This window comes from Hyla sarda, chromosome 11 (genome assembly GCF_029499605.1).
Source record: "Hyla sarda isolate aHylSar1 chromosome 11, aHylSar1.hap1, whole genome shotgun sequence".
Classification (NCBI taxonomy): Eukaryota; Metazoa; Chordata; class Amphibia; order Anura; family Hylidae; genus Hyla; species Hyla sarda.
The window spans coordinates 70844410-70866350 of NC_079199.1; the positions used below are offsets into that span (position 1 = coordinate 70844410).

Genomic DNA, 21941 nt, shown 5'->3' on the forward strand with positions numbered 1-21941 from the left:
ACAGTCTCAGGAGGTATGAGGAACAGATGGAAAATGTTAGTTGGGTGGTGGGAGCGCCTGCAGTGCACTTGCAGGCGCTGGAGTACCACAGTTTTTTGCCCACTCCTATTTAGTCACTGTAATAGTTCCTCATTGATGATAAAACAGATAAAAGGTGCCGGACAAGCTGGTATAATGTCTTAGATGTTATACAGTAGATGATGGACGGCTCGGCGGCCGTCTGGAGGTACAGCTCGGCGGCTGTGTAGCGAAGTAAACCGTCTGCCGTGTATTGTATCAAATAAATATTGTTACACTTTGGACATGGTCAGCACATGATTTATTGCAACACACTAATATCTATTTAACCCCTGGATTCATTTGTTACAACACACCAACACTAACCAACACCGCTTTCCTTCACATCCACACAATCCTTTACTGACACACACCATCACATCCATTACCTATTTATTTTTACCTTATTACTTATTATTTATTTATTTATTATTTATTTCTTACCCCGTCCTTGAGAACCAGCCAATCCTTTCTGCTTCAGATTTGTAAATTACTTCTATTAAAAAATCTTACTCCTTCCAATAGTTATTAGCTTCTGAAGTTGAGTTGCTGTTTTCTGTCTAACTGCTTTCTGGTGACTCACGTCCCGGGAGCTGTCCAGCTCCTATGGGGATACTCTCCCATCATGCAAGGGATATTCTCCCATCATGCACAGCTCCCGTGACGTGACATCATCATTGAGCAGTTAGACAGAAAACTTCAGAAGCTAATAACTATTGGAAGGATTAAGATTTTTTAATAGAAGTAATTTACAAATCTGTTTAACTTTCCGGAGCCAGTTGATATATAAAATATGATATAATTATCATCCGGATATTGTTTGTGGCCTAACAAATCCATCTCTTTGGGGTTAATGTATTTTTTGGGGTGCAAGGGCTTTTCCTTGTCTTATAAGTGTTTATATAACGTGACTGATTACAAATGTGAAAAAATGTATTGATTCAAAATATAAGAATTAAAATACACATGCATATGAGAGAACATGGCACTGATAAGCAGTAGATACAGATGAAATGGTGGAGCTAGTGTTGGATACATATGGTAATATAACTGATACACAGACTGGAACAATTAGCATCCGGCAGTATTTCACACAAAAAATTATAAATATACAGACCATAGCAGTATAAGGACTAGCCCTATGAATACTAGGTAAGCAGAAGAATAAACAAAGGAGTAGAATAATAGGAATATCAACCAGCATGTATGAAATCCAAAGACACTGCGCCACCTACCCCAACGATTATTTCACCAGAAATGGCTTCCTCAGTTTATCTTAATAAACTTTGCAAAAGTCTATCTCAGTTTTCAACTTGTAGTGGTAATAGATTTATCAAGTGTAAATGTCGCACAAAAAGATGCAAACACCTCCAAAACACCACAAATTAACATTATTCAAGACCTGGCTTACAAAACAGCCTTTGGAGAGCACAATTTTTGTACAGGTGCGACTTTGCAGAGGAAAGGAGAAAAGTTACAGAGGAAAGGAGAAATCATACAAAATGGTGTTCTGAAACGATCTATTATTTTTGCTTACGTTTGCAAAATTTATCAAATGATAAATACCGTATTTTTGGCCGTATAAGATGCACTTTTTCTTCCCCAAAACGGGGGGAGAAATTTGGTGCGTCTTATACGGCGAATACCTGCGGCCATCAACGTCTGGGACCCACGGCATCCAGAACAGCTTACAGGACACCGGGAGGGACCTTACCTGCCCCCTCGGTGTCTGCTCCGTGCCGGGATCCCCTGCATGGCCGGCGCTCTCCTTCGACATCATCACGTCGTCGCGCACGCCGTCCCGTCATACAATAGGAGCGGCGTGTGTAGCGACGTGATGATGGCGAAGGAGAGCCTGGATCGCGGGGAAGAAGACGTCTGGAGCATCAGGGACACCACGGGGATGCGGTGACAGCGATGGACGAGTGGTGACGGGTCCGGAGCGGTGGGGACATGTGAGTACTACCTCCTATACCAGTGGTCTTCAACCTGCGGACATCCAGATGTTGCAAAACTACAACTCCCAGCATGCTTTCAATTCAAAACACACTTTCTAAAGACAACAATGATAAATTATGTCACCATAGCTATATGCTTGGCTTTTATTCTTCTGGGTAAAAAAAAATATAATACACCAAAATGTCTGTTAAGATTGATAATAATCAGTATATAATAACAAAGATGTTTTTGTTTTATTTTTTGTACAGGTGGAATATGCTTCATCTTCCTCGGCAGTGAAGGTCCCATCATTTCTTAGGAAAGACCCAATACAAAGTCCACAAGACCTGGACCCGCTTATTGTCTATGCACCAGTTAAGAAGCCTTCAGGAGATCATAAGAGAAATGAAGAAGAATCATGTTCAGTGAAACCTAATCACATCCCTTCAGAAGAGAGCCATACATACACAGTACCAATTTTATGGAATCAACCAAGAGTGGAGTGCAGCAATAACGTTAGTGAGCCCATAGCCTTTTATGCTGTAGGCCGTGGATCTTGTAAGGACAATTTGGAGAATGTTTACAGTGAGGTGGATATAAATGCCATACCATCTTCCCAGTCCAGAGAAGCTAATAACCGTCACACTGGACTTTCTACTCTTCCTCATCCTGCACCCAAAGCCATTAAGACCAAGTCCACAGCTTTCCATGCATCATTCCATTCTCATAAGCACGATGCAATTCCTCAGGAAGAAGCCAGAAGGGGACATTTTTCAAGGTCTAATGTAAGTGTTTTGTATTATCGAGTACCGTATATACTCGAGTATAAGCCGAGTTTTTCAGCACAATTTTTCGTGCTGAAAACACCCCCCTCGGCTTATACTCGAGTGAACTCTCCGCCCTCAGTGGTCTTCAACCTGCGGACCTCCAGATGTTTCAAAACTACAACTCCCAGCAAGCCCGGGCAGCCATCGGCTGTCCGGGCTTGCTGGGAGTTGTAGTTTTGAAACCTCTGGAGGTCCGCAGGTTGAAGAGCACTGCGGCCTTCGACATCATCCAGCCCCCTCTCACCCCCTTTAGTTCTGTACTCACCTCCGCTCGGCGGGACGTTAGGGTGCGCTGGTCCGGTGCTGCAGGACTGTCCGGTGGGGAGGTCGTCCGGTGGGATAGTGGTTCCGGGCTGCCATCTTCACCGGGGGGCCTCTTCTCCGCGCTTCGGGCCCGGCCCCGGAATAGTCACGTTGCCTTGACGACGACGCAGAGGTACGTTCATTACCAACGTCCCTCTGCGTCGTGGTCAAGGCAACGCCTCTATTCAGGGCCTGAAGCGCGGAGAAGAGGCCCCCCGGTGAAGATGGCAGCCCGGAACCACTATCCCACCGAACGACCTCCCCACCGGACAGTCCTGCAGCACCGGACCAGCGCACCCTAACGTCCTGCCGAGCGGAGGTGAGTACAGAACTAAACGGGGTGAGAGGGGGCTGGATGATGTCGAAGGCCGCAGTGGTCTTCAACCTGCAGACCTCCAGCGGTTTCAAAACTACAACTCCCAGCAAGCCTGGACAGCCGATGGATGCCAGGGCTTGCTGGGAGTTGTAGTTTTGAAACCTCTGGAGGTCCGCAGGTTGAAGACCACTGTATCAGACATTGACAAGCAGTGATGATGAAGGGGGGGGGCTGATGATATGTGGTGATGATGAAGGGGGGTGTGGGATGATGACAAGGGGATGATGAGGGGGGGGTGGGATGATGACAATGGGATGATGTGGGGGGGGTGGGATTATGACAAGGGGATGATGAAGGGGGGGTGTGGGATGATGACAAGGGGATGATGAAGGGGGGGTGGGGATGATGACAAGGGGATGATGAAGGGGGGGTGGGGATGATGACAAGGGGATGATGAGGGGGGGTGTGGGATGATGACAAGGGGATGATGAAGGGGGGGTGGGATTATGACAAGGGGATGATGAAGGGGGGTGTGGGATGATGACAAGGGGATGATGAAGGGGGGTGAGGATGATGACAAGGGGATGATGAAGGGGGATGTGGGATGATGACAAGGGGATGATGAAGGGGGGGGGGGTGTGGGATGATGACAAGGGGATGATGAAGGGGGTGTGGGATGATGACAAGGGGATGATAACAAGGGGATGATGAAGGGGGGATGATGACGAGGGTGATGATGACAGGTGGTAATGATGATGATGATGATGAGGGTGTTGATGACAGGGGGGATGATGTATTTCCCACCCTAGGCTTATACTCGAGTCAATAACTTTTCCTGGGATTTTGGGGTAAAATTAGGGGCCTCGGCTTATATTGGGGTCGGCTTATACTCGAGTATATACGGTAAGTGTTGAGTATAAAAATTGGTCTCGGTGAATTTCTGCAACTGTCTTACAAATGTAAATGGGGGCAGTGCTGCCATCAGAAATGTCGGGGCCCCTCACACAGCTTAAGGCCTGGGTGCCCCCCCCCCCCCCGTTCCATGTAGAGATACAAGGAGGGGGTGTGTGCCGGACGCAGCTTCCTGCGGGGTACAGACGTCACCTTCCAGCAAACTGCCGGGGCCTGTGCAGGAGCGGGGGGGGTCCCAGCGCTTGGACCCCCCCTGCGATCTATAACTTATCCCCTCTCCTTGGATAGGGGATGAGTTATTTTTCACCAGACTACTACTACTACTACTTTTAAAGAGGGGCCTACCCAAACTATATGGAAGCAACTATTAACAGAAGGGCCTACCCAAACTATATAGGGGTCTCCATTTAGTTTGCGTAGGCTCCTCTGTTCATAGCTGCCCCCATAGTTATGGTAGGCCCCTCTGTTAATAGTTTCCCCCATAGTGGTAGTAGGCCTGGACCCCTCTCAGAGAGGCCTACAACTATATGTAGGGAAAACTATTATCAAAGAGGGGCCTACAACAACTATATGGGCTGGGGCACAATTTGCCACTATATAGTTGTTGTATGCCCTTTCTGCTGTTAACCGTTGCCCCCAATGCTTTATCAATGTGCAGCGACCGTGCGCAGGGATGTAGCTAGAAACCACAGGGCCCCAATGCAAAAAAAATTACCTCGGGGCTCCCTACCCCTCCCCCTGACCCCCCTGACTTCCCTCCCCCCCCCCCCCCAGGGCCTGGGCATTTTATAATAAGCAACCCATTTTTTTGGTGGGGGTCCGACTGCTGAGACCCTCACTGATCACGTCGGTTGAATTGGTTCTCCAGATTGGACACAGTTCTACCCATCATCACTGCAGAACTACAGCTCTGATGGGACAGCCAGGAGAACACACAATGATATCAGTGACCTGAGTGACTACTTCTCTGCTATCTTTTCTTCTTCATCGGGTCCAGAGACCAGGTCTTCCTCCAGCTCCATCTTCTCTGCAGAGTCTGACATCCAGACATCATTGGCTCCTCACATTGTCAGCAGATCCTCATCCTCTGCATGAAGACAGTTATCATTATAACCTTGCCAGAAAGTGTACCCTAAGTAAAATATTGCCCCACACTGTACCCTAAATATAACACTGCTATACACTGTACCCACTAAATATAATCCTGCCACACACTGTACCCTGAATATAATGCTGCCACACACTGTATCTACCTAACATAAGCCTGCCACACACTGTACTCTGAATATAATACTGCCAGACACCGTACCCTGAATATGATACTGCCGCACACTGTACCCTGAATATAATACTGCCAGACACTGTATCTACTGAATATAATCCTGCCACACACTCTACCCTGAATATAATACTGCTATACACTGTACCCACTAAATATAATCCTGTCACACACTGTACCCTGAATATAATGCTGCCCCACACTGTACCCTGAATATAATACTGCCACACACTGTACACTGAATATAATACTGCCACACACTGTACCCACTGAATATAATACTGCCACACACTGTACCCTGAATATAATACTGCCACACACTGTACCCTGAATATAATACTGCCATACATGCATACACATCATATATACATATACACCCCCTCTTATCCTCTGTGTCCTCATCACCCCCATAACCCTCCGCCAAACCTCTCCTCATCACCCCCCTGCTCCTCTCATCACCCCCATAACCTCCCTGCACCTCTCATCACCCCCCACCCCGCACCTCTTATCACCCCCATAACCCCCCTGCACCTCTCATCACCCCCCCTGCACCTCTTATCACCCCCCATAACCCCCTGCACCTCTCATCACCCCCCTGCACCTCTTATCACCCCCATAACCCCACCTGCACCTCTCATCACCCCCCTGCACCTCCTATCACCCCCATAACCCCCCTACCACCTCTCATAACCTCCCCTGCACCTCTTATCACCCCCATAACCCCCCCCCCCTGAACCTCTCAACACCACCACCCCCTGCACCACTCATTACCTCCATAAACCCCCCCCCCCCCCCCCCCCCCCGTGCAAGTTCACCTACTCTGCCTGGGATCGGTGAAACCACGTGAGGCTTCTGCTGCTCCTTTCACTGCACAGGGAAAATGAAGGAGATGGCGCGGGGATGTAGGCAGGGACAGGTCAGGTGATTGGAGTAGACGTGCATGTCTGCGCGGGGGAAGTGACGTCTTTACTCCAATCAGCCCTTGGCCTGTCCGGCCCTGCCATCATTCTTAAGGGGCCCGCGCCCTAGAAATTGGTAATTTAATAGAAATATGCGGGCCCCCGGACTATGAGGCCCAGTCATAGTCCTTGCGGGCACCCAGCGGTCAGTGAGTGACAGTCGCAGTCACTCACTGACAAGCAGGTCCGCCATCAGGGGGTACAAGTGACAAGCCAGGAATATAAAAAAAAGGTCCAGGGACGTCCGTGCCCTCTGAGGCTCCGGGCCCCATACAGGTGTATGGGTTGTACCCCCCTGATGGCGGCCCTGAATGGGGATTATCAAAATCAGTGTGCTTGCTGTAATAAAGATGCAGGGGATGTTTAGAGGGCAAAAACTAATTTTAAAAAGGCAAATGTTCCTGTGTTAAAGGCTACAGAACATAGACTGGGACAGTGATGATGACAACATACAGACTGTAATGACTGTAGATGAGGACTGGCTATTAGACAAATGACACAAATTGGGAGCTGCATCAGCACAGGATTTGTTCATTGTGACAGATTTTTCACCAACTGTATATGTACTGCACAGAGTTAAATCACTGATAACTAAATAAATGGGTTTTCTGAATTTACAAGAATTTTTTTTCTTCCAACAACTTTAAATGTGTTGCATAAGGTGGCACAGTTAAATAATCGACAATGTGTCTTCTGATTGTGTGCCACTTGTGTGCTACTAGCAAACACTAGGACTTCAATTTGTGCTTGAGCAACTGTGTGCAAATGTGACACAAAACACTTGTTAGCACACGCGTTTCCACCTCAGTGTACTACCTATAATACTAGCACACTCTACACAGATTTTGCCTGCCCCTAACAAAAAAAAACCTATAAATACGCCACTACAGCATATAGGGTAAACCCACCAAGAATAAAAATGTATATAATAAAATAAATAAAAAATATATTAATCTGATAAATCAATAACCATCAAGTTTAAATAAATATAGTTTTATTTTACAAAAAATACATATATCATACACAAGCAAAAAAGATTGATAATAATATATAGCTATATAACATACATAAAAATAGTAATCATTAGCGCAATTTGATAATGTGTATAATTATTTAAAAAAAAATATTATTTTATATATATATGTATAAATAAATGAACTTAAAAAATGCAAAAGATGGCAGGGACGGGAAAAGGATGTAAAAAAGAAAGGCGTAAATGTGGGGGTCAACTGATCACCAATGGATCATAAAAACACCTGTTGCTATAAAATACGTGCAATGTGACACTCTATTTAAAGCATAAAAAGTGTGTTTAACCTTAGAAATATAAGTATGCATAAAGTGCAATGTGCAACACAGAAATATAAGTGTGTACAATGGATGTAAAAAAGCAGTGCAAAAAAACAAAAAATAAGGTGCTAAAAGTGAAGGAGTCAGAATGTAAATACTTGACCCCACATGTAAAAAGAAGGTAGGTTCCACGTCCCTGCAATCACCTCCAACGCGTTTCACCGTGACCGGCTTTGTCAAGGAGTATGCATATACTAAATAGGAGCAAGGATATATAGGGTATTCAATAAAGAAACTATTAACACACCTGTGGTATCAGGAAGCGCCTCAGCTAACTACCGGAAATGACCTACAACGCCAAGGATCTCTAGTGTCTAGTGTAAAAGAACGCACGGGCTACACCAAAATGGCACCCGACACCGTTCCGGCGAATGCGTTTCTACATAAAAAAAAAATATATATATATATAGTAGGGGGAACAGAGGCTCTGAAAAAATGGCGTCCATGGTCTATACTGCGCACCATGGGCAACGGCTACACCAAAATGGCGCCCGACACCATTCTTGTGGATGCACATCTACATAAGGAATAATAGGGGGAACAGAGGCTCTGAAAAGATGGCGTCCGTAATCTACACTGCGCACCAGGAGCAGCGGAATTAGATGGTTAATTTAGTATATACTAATAAAAAAAAATAATAATAAATTGCAAGCTGAAACGGGACCATAATTCATAAAATAGATATATAATTAAAAATTAAAAACTGGCCAAGGAAAAGGGAAAAAGAGAAAAGGGGAAGACAAACCATAATGAATGTAGTAGTGACATGATGCAAGTAATAAGTGAATTAGTGAAAAAAATCATGATTAGGATAAAACATGATAGGGAAAAATATGTAATGATAATCATAATATGTGAAAAAGTGAATAAAATCAATATATATATATATATATGTATATATATATACATATACACGCATATATATACATGTACATAAACAATGCATACACAAATATATATGTGATTCATACACGTGAACCCACAGTAAATATGTAAATAAAATAAATAAAGAATATAATGCCAAGTAGAAAATAAACATAATTATCCAACATGATTAAATACAAATAATTATACATATACAAAGGATGAAATAAGAAAACACTGTATAACACAAATAATATTGTGAAAAATAATAAAATTAAAAAATACATTAATGCATAAAAATAGGGGGCCCCCATAAAAAAAAAAAAAAAATAAAAATAAAATTAGATTATATATAAATCAGAATAAATGTATATACATATAAATGAACACACATAGTGAAATGTCCATGTATATGGGTGCAATAATTGCATCCATATCTATGGATCCATATTCGCATACAATTGAAAATGATCAATAGATTAGTGTAAATGTAAATATAGTGATAATAAAACAACAAAAGAAAAACAAAAGGAAAGAGGAAGAAAAGGGGGTAGAGAAAAAAGGAGGGGGTAGGCCAGACGGAATACCTAAAAAAATCAAATAAGGAGAAAAACAAAATTAATAACATACATGACAACAATTAGCAACACCACAAAAAGCGCACATTACAAAAGGGAGAATAAAATAAAAAATAAAATATGTATGCATGCATACAAAAACAGTACTATCAGAAAAAATTGCTATAAAAACTGCCAAAATAAAATAATAATGATAACAATAATAACAATGATAATAATAATAATAATGGTAATTATACATAGATGCATACATATATTATATTACACGCATGTGCACAGAAGGAATAATTGAATATAGCATAAAAGTATATATAGAGAAAAAAAATATATATATACATATATAAGGAAATATAAGTAAAGAATGAAGATGAAACAAAAGTGAAAAATAATACAACAAAACAGAGTAATACAAGAAAAGAACAAGGATTTATACTTACAGGTAAGATGCAAAGCTGTTAATCTCATTTAGTCCAGCTGGTACTTTGGTGCCCAAAACTTCAATCCATCTGCATTCTTTTTGAGCGAGACGTTTTTTCCAATCCCCCCCACGGACTCCAACATATACTCGATCTATTCCCTTAAAACGTAACAAAGAGGGGTCACTATTGTGGTACTCTTTAAAATGTCTTGCCAAAGTTTTCTGATAGAAAGGATCAGGGCCATTTTTATCAGATTTTATATCGAGTACATGCTCCCGTATTCTTCTACGGAATTCACGAGTAGTGAGCCCTACATAAATTTTGCCACACGGACAGATAGCAGAGTATATTACACCTTTGGTAGTGCAGTCAATGTGATGCGTTATTTTGAAACTTCTTGTGCCACTAGCATTCTCAAAAGTGGTACATTTTTCAACATTTGAACACGCTACACATTGACCGCATGTTGTAGTACCCCACTTCGGTTTTGGCACCTTAGACCCAAACAAAGTAGAAGAAGGATTTAATCCAAGATAATGACTATGTACCAAGGTGTCCTTAATATTTTTCGCTCTCCTATATGTTGCAGTAGGTTTGTTGGAAATATACCCCGAGAGTACCTGATCCGTTCTAAGTAATGGCCAATATTTCTCCATGGCTTTTAACATATTTGAGGTATGGGAATGATAATTTGTGATGAACCGAACATTATCAGAGTCATTCTTCTCGTATTTCGTCTTCCCCTGTAACAGATGTGTGCGATTGCTATTTTTTGCTCTTCTATATGCCTTATCGATACATGTATTGTTGTAACCCCTCTCTTTAAAACGTACCTTCAGGTCCTGTGCTTGATTTTCAAAGTGATATTCATTTGAGCAAATGCGTCATGCCCTCAAATATTGACCCGTAGGGATATTGGATATAAGGTGCTTAGGATGTCCTGATTTTGCATGCAGTATAGTATTTGCAGATGTAGACTTCCGGAATAAGTCTGTAGATAAAAAGCCCTCATTATCCACTGAAATTTTTATATCTAAAAATTCCGTATGGGGTCCCCCAATGTTGGACGTCAGTTTGATATTCAAATTATTCTGGTTTAATCTCTGAATAAGTTCTTCAAGTTCTATTGATGACCCCTGCCATATCAGCAGGACGTCATCTATATAACGTCCCCAAAAGTGTATCTTTTCGATACCTGGTACTGGATCAGTTTGAAAGATGCCCCTCTCCCACAGCCCCAGGAACAGGTTGGCATATGAGGGCGCACAAGCCGCCCCCATTGCCATGCCCTGGAGCTGTAGGTAGAGGGCATCTTTGAAGGTAAAGTAGTTGTGTGACAATACATATTCAAGAGAGGTCACCAGAAAGTCACACAATGCAGGGTCAAGAGAGCTGGACGTAAGAAAAAATCTTACCGCATCTATACCGTCTTTATGGTGTATGGACGTGTACAACGACTCAACATCACATGTTGCCATTATCATATCAGGTTCCAATTGAAGATGGTCCAGTTTCCGCAAAACATCATTTGTATCTTTCAAATATGAGGGAAGAGTTTCTACAAATGGAGATAGATAATGGTCAATAAAGCGGCATAAAGGTTCACACAGATTACCACATCCAGAGACTATCGGTCTAACGGGAGGACACATGTTGTTTTTATGCACCTTGGGTAATAGATAGATTGATGCCACTGAAGGTTCTGCAGATAGTAATATCACGGATTGTTTAGATGAAATGATTCCTTGCTCCACCGCTCTCTGAAGGATACCCTGTAATTCTGCACCAAAAGAAGTGGTAGGGTTATATGTAAGTCTCCTATAACAATCTGACTGTCTCAGCTGACGAAACATTTCCTTTTCATACATTATTCGTGGCCAAAGGACCACGTTGCCCCCTTTGTCCGAGGGTTTCACGATAACATCTTTCATAGACTGTATCTCTTGTAAAGTCTTTTGTTGATTATAAGATAAATTATCTTTTTGACGAGTTTCCGAAATCCTTTTTAACAAACAAGTCTATTTCAGGAAATTGTGCAAGTTGTGGGAAATGCTTCGATTTAGGAATCAAAGATGCAGGAAACTTACCTTTTTCTTTGGGTTCTTGTTCCTCCAGGAGTTCCATCAGGGAGCGGACTGCTTCTTGGTCAATTCTCCTGGAGGAACAAGAACCCAAAGAAAAAGGTAAGTTTCCTGCATCTTTGATTCCTAAATCGAAGCATTTCCCACAACTTGCACAATTTCCTGAAATAGACTTGTTTGTTAAATTAGTGACGGAGGAATTTCGTAGGATTCCGGAAACTCGTCAAAAAGATAATTTATCTTATAATCAACGAAAGGCTTTACAAGAGATACAGTCTATGAAAGATGTTATTGTGAAACCCTCGAACAAAGGGGTCAACGTGGTCCTTTGGCCACGAATAATGTATGAAAAGGAAATGTTTCGTCAGCTGAGACAGTCAGATTGTTATAGGAGACTTACATATAACCCTACCACTTCTTTTGGTGCAGAATTACAGGGTATCCTTCAGAGAGCGGTGGAGCAAGGAATCATTTCATCTAAACAATCCAGGATATTACTATCTGCAGAACCTTCAGTGGCATCAATCTATCTAACCCAAGGTGCATAAAAACAACATGTGTCCTCCCGTTAGACCGATAGTCTCTGGATGTGGTAATCTGTGTGAACCTTTATGCCGCTTTATTAACCATTATCTATCTCCATTTGTAGAAACTCTTCCCTCATATTTGAAAGATACAAATGATGTTTTGCGGAAACTGGACCATCTTCAATTGGAACCTGATATGATAATGGCAACATGTGATGTTGAGTCGTTGTACACGTCCATACGCCATAAAGACGGTATAGATGCGGTAAGATTTTTTCTTACGTCCAGCTCTCTTGACCCTGCATTGTGTGACTTTCTGGTGACCTCTCTTGAATATGTATTGTCACACAACTACTTTACCTTCAAAGATGCCCTCTACCTACAGCTCCAGGGCACGGCAATGGGGGCAGCTTGTGCGCCCTCATATGCCAACCTGTTCCTGGGGCTGTGGGAGAGGGGCATCTTTCAAACTGATCCAGTACCAGGTATCGAAAAGATACACTTTTGGGGACGTTATATAGATGACGTCCTGCTGATATGGCAGGGGTCATCAATAGAACTTGAAGAACTTATTCAGAGATTAAACCAGAATAATTTGAATATCAAACTGACGTCCAACATTGGGGGACCCCATACGGAATTTTTAGATATAAAAATTTCAGTGGATAATGAGGGCTTTTTATCTACAGACTTATTCCGGAAGTCTACATCTGCAAATACTATACTGCATGCAAAATCAGGACATCCTAAGCACCTTATATCCAATATCCCTACGGGTCAATATTTGAGGGCAAGACGCATTTGCTCAAATGAATATCACTTTGAAAATCAAGCACAGGACCTGAAGGTACGTTTTAAAGAGAGGGGTTACAACAATACATGTATCGATAAGGCATATAGAAGAGCAAAAAATAGCAATCGCACACATCTGTTACAGGGGAAGACGAAATACGAGAAGAATGACTCTGATAATGTTCGGTTCATCACAAATTATCATCCCATACCTCAAATATGTTAAAAGCCATGGAGAAATATTGGCCATTACTTAGGATGGATCAGGTACTCTCGGGGTATATTTCCAACAAACCTACTGCAACATATAGGAGAGCGAAAAATATTAAGGACACCTTGGTACATAGTCATTATCTTGGATTAAATCCTTCTTCTACTTTGTTTGGGACTAAGGTGCCAAAACCGAAGTGGGGTACTACAACATGCGGTCAATGTGTAGCGTGTTCAAATGTTGAAAAATGTACCACTTTTGAGAATGCTAGTGGCACAAGAAGTTTCAAAATAACGCATCACATTGACTGCACTACCAAAGGTGTAATATACTCTGCTATCTGTCCGTGTGGCAAAATTTATGTAGGGCTCACTACTCGTGAATTCCGTAGAAGAATACGGGAGCATGTACTCGATATAAAATCTGCTAAAAATGGCCCTGATCCTTTCTATCAGAAAACTTTGGCAAGACATTTTAAAGAGTACCACAATAGTGACCCCTCTTTGTTACGTTTTAAGGGAATAGATCGAGTATATGTTGGAGTCCGTGGGGGGGATTGGAAAAAACGTCTCGCTCAAAAAGAATGCAGATGGATTGAAGTTTTGGGCACCAAAGTACCAGCTGGACTAAATGAGATTAACAGCTTTGCATCTTACCTGTAAGTATAAATCCTTGTTCTTTTCTTGTATTACTCTGTTTTGTTGTATTATTTTTCACTTTTGTTTCATCTTCATTCTTTACTTATATTTCCTTATATATGTATATATATATATATTTTTTTCTCTATATATACTTTTATGCTATATTCAATTATTCCTTCTGTGCACATGCGTGTAATATAATATATGTATGCATCTATATATAATTACCATTATTATTATTATTATTGTTATTATTGTTATCATTATTATTTTATTTTGGCAGTTTTTATAGCAATTTTTTCTGATAGTACTGTTTTTGTATGCATGCATACATATTTTATTTTTTATTTTATTCTCCCTTTTGTAATGTGTGCTTTTTGTGGTGTTGCTAATTGTTGTCATGTATGTTATTAATTTTGTTTTTCTCCTTATTTGATTTTTTTAGGTATTCCGTCTGGCCTACCCCCTCCTTTTTTCTCTACCCCCTTTTCTTCCTGTTTCCTTTTGTTTTTCTTTTGTTGTTTTATTATCACTATATTTACATTTACACTAATCTATTGATCATTTTCAATTGTATGCGAATATGGATCCATAGATATGGATGCAATTATTGCACCCATATACATGGACATTTCACTATGTGTGTTCATTTATATGTATATACATTTATTCTGATTTATATATAATCTAATTTTATTTATTTATTTTTTTATGGGGGCCCCCTATTTTTATGCATTAATGTATTTTTTAATTTTATTATTTTTCACAATATTATTTGTGTTATACTGTTTTTTCTTATTTCATCCTTTGTATATGTATAATTATTTGTATTTAATCATGTTGGATAATTATGTTTATTTTCTACTTGGCATTATATTCTTTATTTATTTTATTTACATATTTACTGTGGGTTCACGTGTATGAATCACATATATATTTGTGTATGCATTGTTTATGTACATGTATATATATGCGTGTATATGTATATATATATATATACACACATATATATATTGATTTTATTCACTTTTTCACATATTATGATTATCATTACATATTTTTCCCTATCATGTTTTATCCTAATCATGATTTTTTTCACTAATTCACTTATTACTTGCATCATGTCACTACTACATTCATTATGGTCTGTCTTCCCCTTTTCTCTTTTTCCCTTTTCATTGGCCAGTTTTAATTTTTTATTATATATCTATTTTATGGATTATGGTCCGGTTTCAGCTTGCAATTTATTATTTATTTTGTTTATAAGTATATACTAAATTAACCATCTAATTCCGCTGCTCCTGGTGCGCAGTGTAGATTACGGACGCCATCTTTTCAGAGCCTCTGTTCCCCCTATTATTCCTTATGTAGATGTGCATCCACAAGAATGGTGTCGGGCGCCATTTTGGTGTAGCCGTTGCCCATGGTGCGCAGTATAGACCATGGACGCCATTTTTTCAGAGCCTCTGTTCCCCCTACTATATATATATATATTTTTTATGTAGACGCGCATGCGCAGGAACGGTGTCGGGTGCCATTTTGGTGTAGCCCGTGCGTTCTTTTACACTAGACACTAGAGATCCTTGGCGTTGTAGGTCATTTCCGGTAGTTAGCTGAGGCGCTTCCTGATACCACAGGTGTGTTAATAGTTTCTTTATTGAATACCCTATATATCCTTGCTCCTATTTAGTATATGCATACTCCTTGACAAAGCCGGTCACGGTGAAACGCGTTGAAGGTGATTGCAGGGACGTGGAACCTACCTTCTTTTTACATGTGGGGACATGTATTTACATTCTGACACCTTCACTTTTAGCACCTTATTTTTTGTTTTATTGCACTGCTTTTTTACATCCATTGTACACACTTATATTTCTGTGTTGCACATTGCACTTTATGCATACTTATATTTCTAAGGTTAAACACACTTTTTATGCTTTAAATAGAGTGTCACATTGCACGTATTTTATAGCAACATTTGTTTTTATGATCCATTGGTGATCAGTTGACCCCCACATTTACGCCTTTCTTTTTTACATCCTTTTCCCGTCCCTGCCATCTTTTGCATTTTTAAGTTCATTTATTTATACATATATATATAAAATAATATTTTTTTTAAATAATTATACACATTATCAAATTGCGCTAATGATTACTATTTTTATGTATGTTATATAGCTATATATTATTATCAATCTTTTTTGCTTGTGTATGATATATGTATTTTTTGTAAAATAAAACTATATTTATTTAAACTTGATGGTTATTGATTTATCAGATTAATATATTTTTTATTTATTTTATTATATACATTTTTATTCTTGGTAGGTTTACCCTATACGCTGTAGTGGCGTATTTATAGGTTTTTTTTAGTGGTTGTTTTGGGTTTTCCCCAATTTTATTTAGACCACAGTATATAGGACTTCTTTTTAGGTTGTTGTCTGCCCCTGACAAAGTAAATGCAACCCACAAGCCCACCACAATATAGCTGCAACAATAAAGGAGAAAGGTATCTGATCCCCAGAGTTTGTATCTTTGCCCACTGAATATGAAATGATCAGTCTATAATTTTATTAGTAGGTTTATTTCAGGGGTCCCAAACTCCCGGAACAAAATTTTGCGGCCCGCAACAGGAAACTGGAATTTGTATCGCCCGACGCCCGGGTGCCGGGCAGGTGATTTCTTCAGGCATTTAGCCCTGCTTCACACACTTCGGCATACACTGCTACATGGGACCCGTTGCACATATGATGGAGCAACCAGTCTTGCCCTGTCACTAAACTGCCACTTACATCTGCCTGTGGGGACTTCCTGGCAGAGGTGTGCACGGTGAGTGCTACCTAGTGTGAAGAAAGTGCTACCTTCCTAATGTGGGGAAGCTGCCTACCTAACACTCACCCCCTCCCCGAGCAGTAGCACCCCCATCATCCGTCAGCTCATGCTATTACCACATGGGGATAGGGGGAATGGGGGGGTTGCTGGTGGATGATGGGGGTGCTACTGCTGTGGGGGTTGTTGCTGGTGGATGATAAGGGTGCTACTGCTAGTGGGGGTGTTGCTGGTGGATGATGAGGGGCGCATGATGGAGGCATTAAATGTGAGGGGCGCAAGTGGCCCACCCTCACCCAGCCGCTACCTCCAGTGGCCCCCCAGATAATTTGAGTTTGAGACCCCTGGTTTCACAAGACAGAATAACAAAAAAATCTAGAAAATACATTTTAAATAAGGTATGAATTGATTTGAGTACTAAATATACTTTTAGAATCAAATATCTCTAAGACCGTGCTTCAAATAAACATGTTTTTTATTTTGTTTGATAAAATGACATATATAGTGCACAAATTCCCCACACAGGGCCCTTGCGGGAGGAATAGATTAATTGACATACAACATCCAAAATAATGTAAAATCAATATAGTATTAGTAAAATATTAATAAAATCTCAGCAATAGGGAGTAGTGATAGTCCAGAAAATATTCAGCCTATATAATATAATGGGGGTATGATATTGCTTCAATGTCCATATATAATATTGAAATGGTACTCTTGAAATATAGTTTTACTTGTTACCCGTTCCTGATGCTGACTCCTACGCTGTAGTGCTTGTGCCCGTGCAGGGCTCCAGCTGGTCTGTATGCACTGGCAAGTGCCGAGTGCGGTTGGTCCAGGCTGCGCTGGACCCGATGGATGTCGCACAATGGTGCTCGTCAGGGACGTGCACACATAGGGTTCAAAGGGGGCTTCAGCCCCTGCCCTTTTTCGCCCTTGCTTCTTTAATGCCCTTTTTTTATTTTTGCAAAACTGGTAGACAAAGTGAGTCTGCTCACTCTATAGAGGTGCTACCTCTCTGCAGGGGTCACTTGTATAGTGCTGGCACTGGCACGGAGATGCTCGGCTCCTTTAACAAGACGAATCCCCCCCCCCCCCCCCTGTTCTGTTGCTGAACAATCTCGCACAGTGTAACTTCCTGTCGGCTGAGTCTGCAGGGACCAGGAAGCACAGAGTCCTGCCGAACATCCAGTTACTGAAGTATTCCCTGCACCCAGCCAGCTTCCTATAAAAGTGAGTGTATTCATATATAGTGTGCAGATGTATTGTGTGAACATGTCTGTGAAGCCTTTGTGTATAGTGTGGTGTGTATGTACTGCATGTATATACACATGTATGATATATGTGTGAGTATGTGTATGTAAATGTGTATATGTATAGTATTTTATGTATGTTATATGCAGTGCTGTATCTGTCACTAGGCCAACAAGGCCCAGGATTGATGCAGCACTTATTGCAGTGGTGGTCACAAATCGCATGGCGCCCCTGAAGTACACTAATGTTTGTGTATATAAGTTTTAATATTTGTCTGTAATCAGTGTTTCCCAACCAGGGTGCGGCCAGCTGTATTGGCTGTCTGGCCATGCTGGGAGTTGTAGTTTTGCAACAGCTAGAATCACCCTGGTAGTGAAACACTGATTTATGCATGTATGTGTATTTATCAATGTCTCACAACCAGAGTGCCTCCAGCTGTTGAAACTGCTGAAAGCACTCTGGTTGGGAAACACACACACACACATTTATATTCAGGAATGTGGGACTCCTATCACCCGACACCAGGGACATACTACTGGTGGTTGTAGTCGTGCTATGTTCCTTTACATACTGGTGGTTGTAGTTGAGCTATGTTTGGGTGGAGGCGGGAAGGGTATGATTTTGAGGAGATCAAGCATATAATGGCCTATAACCAAACCAGTGTTTCCCAACCAGGGTGTCTCCAGCTGTTGCAAAACTACAACTCCCAGCATGCCCAGACGAGTTTTGCAACAGCTGAAGACACCCTGGTTGGGAAACTCTGAATCAAACATTCCCAGAAGAAAATAAAAGAAGAATAGAAGTAAAAGAAGAACTACAGAAGTAATTTTTTTCACTTTCGTGTTTTCCTCCTCACATTCAAAAAATCATAACGTTTTCAATTTTCCACCTATATACCCATATAAGGGCTTGTTTTTTTGCATCAGAAATCATACTTTGTAATGAGTTCAATCATTTCACCACAAACTCTATGGCAAAACCAGAAAAAATATTTGTGGGGCAAAAGTAAAAACAAAACAGCAATTTTGTTACTTTTGGGGGCTTCTGATTCTACACAGTGCACTTTTCGGTAAAAATGACACTATCTTTATTCTGTAGGTCCATACGGTTACAAGGATACCTAATTTATGTAGGTTTTATTTTATTTTTCTACTTTAAAAAAATTATATCTACATGCACCAAAATTCGTGTTTAAAATTGTCATCTTCTGACTCCTATAAGTTTTTAATTTTTCGGCATATAGGGCGGTATGAGGGCTAATTTTTTGCGCCGTGATCTGAAGTTTTTATCTGTATCATTTTTGTTTTGACTGCTTTTTATAAAAAAAAAATTATATTATAAAAAATATGCTATTTTTTATAGTGCCTTTTTTAATTTGAGCCCCTGCCCTCCAAAATGTCTGTGCACGTCCCTAGTGCTCGTGGCGGCGGTGTCTGACATAAGCCGGGAGAAGGTATCAGCGGTAGATGGATCACAGGAGCAGCAGTGACAGCAGGAGATCGAGATAGCACGGCAAGTGGATCTCTAAGTAGATGGATCTAGGGAACGGCAAGTTGGTAGATGGATAGCAAGTGAATATAAAGGTGATAAAACACAAATTCAGGGCTCTCAGTGGCTGGCAAACCACTATGGCTTCCGATGCGACGAGGACTTACCACTGTGCGACATCCATCGGGTCCAGTGCGGCCGTGACCAGCCGCACTCAGCGCTTGCCAGTGCATACAGAGCCCTGCATGGGCACAAGCACTACAGCATAGGAGTCAGCATCAGGAACGGGTAACAAGTAAAACTATATTTCAAGAGTACCATTTCAATACTATATGGACATTGAACCAATATCATACCACCATTATATTATATATACTGAATATTTTCCGGACTATCAGAAGGCTAAACAAGCAGCACAATCCACTACTCACTATGGCTGAGATTTTATTAATATTTTATTAATACTATATTGATTTTACATTATTTTGTATGTTAATCTATTCCTCCCGCAAGAGCCCTGTGTGGGGAATTTGTGCACTATATATGTCATTTTATCAAACAAAATAAAAAACATGTTTATTTGAAGCACAGTCTTAGAGATATATGATTCTAAAAGTATATTTAGTACTCTATTTTCCTTGAGGTTTGGGCTATTTTTTTTTATACATTTCCAGAATTATTTAGTCCACCTTGGGTATAGGTGTTTGCCCGGTTTACATGGGATAGTAGTTAATTGTGAGATGCACCAATCCTTTCCATTTATGAATTGATTTGAATTGACTATGTGATCCCCTATCAATCAGCAAGATTTCTAGCTACCAGGTATCTTTTAAACAGATAGCTACGACCTTGAAGACACTCTTAAAGGGAGTGCTTCTAATCTTAGCTTGTTACCCATGTAACAGGGTTTTGGGGGTGTTCACCTTTATCCCGATTACCCTGGTTACCTCTCTGCGCTCAGCAGACCAATCATGAGCCTCCACTACCCGCGAGTTAGGGTACAAATCTGTGGAAGTGCCTTCACCCAACAGGTCATCCGGGGTATTGATGTGGTGTCCTGATGGGAACATATATAAGAGAATAAAACGGACACAAAGCTAACTTGAAACTAACTTTGTATTGCATAAAGAAAAATAACCATGCATTGAAAAACAGTGGGTTATAAGGTATAGCATAGTACAGTGGGGGGAAAAGTATTTAGTCAGCCACCAATTGTGTAAGTTCTCCCACTTAAAAAGATGAGAGAGGCCTGTAATTTTCATCATAGGTACACTTCTGTAACGCTGAGCGCTCCGGCCCCTGCTCCTGGACCGGAGCGCTCACTGCGTTTGTCCCCGCAGAGTGCCCCGGTCAGACTCACTGACCGGGGACACTTTGTTTCTGTCACCGGCGGGGACACGGTCCGCGCTGCGGGATGTCCCCGCGCGCGTCCCGCGTCCCATCCTCACTTATCTGCACCCGCTCCGACTCTCTCCTCTGCTCCCCGGTCACGTGGTTCCCGGCGCGCGCGTCCCTGCACTATAGGGCGCGCGCCGCCGGCTGTGTAAAATTTAAAGGGCCAGAGCACCATTGATTGGTGCCTGGCCCAATCCAATAATAGCTGTCCCTATAAATGTATCCTGCCCCTTCCTCCCCTTGCTGGATCTTTGTTGCCTTTGTGCCCAAGAGAAAGCGTTTACTGTGTACTCCTTGCCTGTTGCCAAACCCGTTGCTAACGACTACCGCCTCTGAATCTGTGCTGCCTGCCCTGACCTTTTGCTACGTCTGACTACGCCTCTGCCTGTCCCTTCTGTACTACGCCTGTCTCAGCAGTTAGTGAGGTTGAGCCGCTACCGGAGGACACGACCTGGTAGTTACCGCCACAGCAAGACCATCCCGCTTTGCGGCGGGCTCTGGTGAAAACCAGTAACTACTTAGAACCGATCCCCAGACACAGGGGATCCACTTCAAGTACCACTTCCGGCTACCAGTCCGGATCCTAACAGTACGATCCGGCCATGGATCCCGCTGAGGTGCCCCTGCCAAGTGTCGCGGACCTTACCACGGTTGTGGCCCAGCAGTCGGAGCAGATCACTGGCACAGTTGACCGCCATGCTGCAGCAACTTCTTCCAGGGCAGCAGCAGCCGCTGTCTCCGCCTGCACCAGCTTCACCACCGCAGCCGGTGGCCGCCGCCACTTCTAGAGTCCGTTTGTCCATGCCGGCCAAGTATGACGGTGATCCCAAGTTGTGCCGCGGATTCCTGTCCCAATGCTCTCTTCATCTTGAGATGTTGGCTGACCAGTTCCCCTCGGAGCGAGCCAAGGTGGCATTTGAC

General features: G+C 41.8%; 1 protein-coding gene across 3 annotated transcripts in view; it reads left to right on the plus strand.

The window, feature by feature from the left end:
* Positions 1-21941, plus strand: part of SH2D2A (SH2 domain containing 2A) — a 258266-nt gene that overhangs the window by 221958 nt on the left and 14367 nt on the right. For 2 of the 3 annotated variants that reach the window (XM_056546543.1, XM_056546544.1), the window contains one exon: positions 2265-2780. In XM_056546543.1, the coding sequence (XP_056402518.1) occupies positions 2265-2780 (516 nt within the window). Of the gene's footprint in view, positions 1-2264; positions 2781-21941 lie in introns of those variants that run through there. The other variant, XM_056546545.1, reaches the window with a different exon arrangement.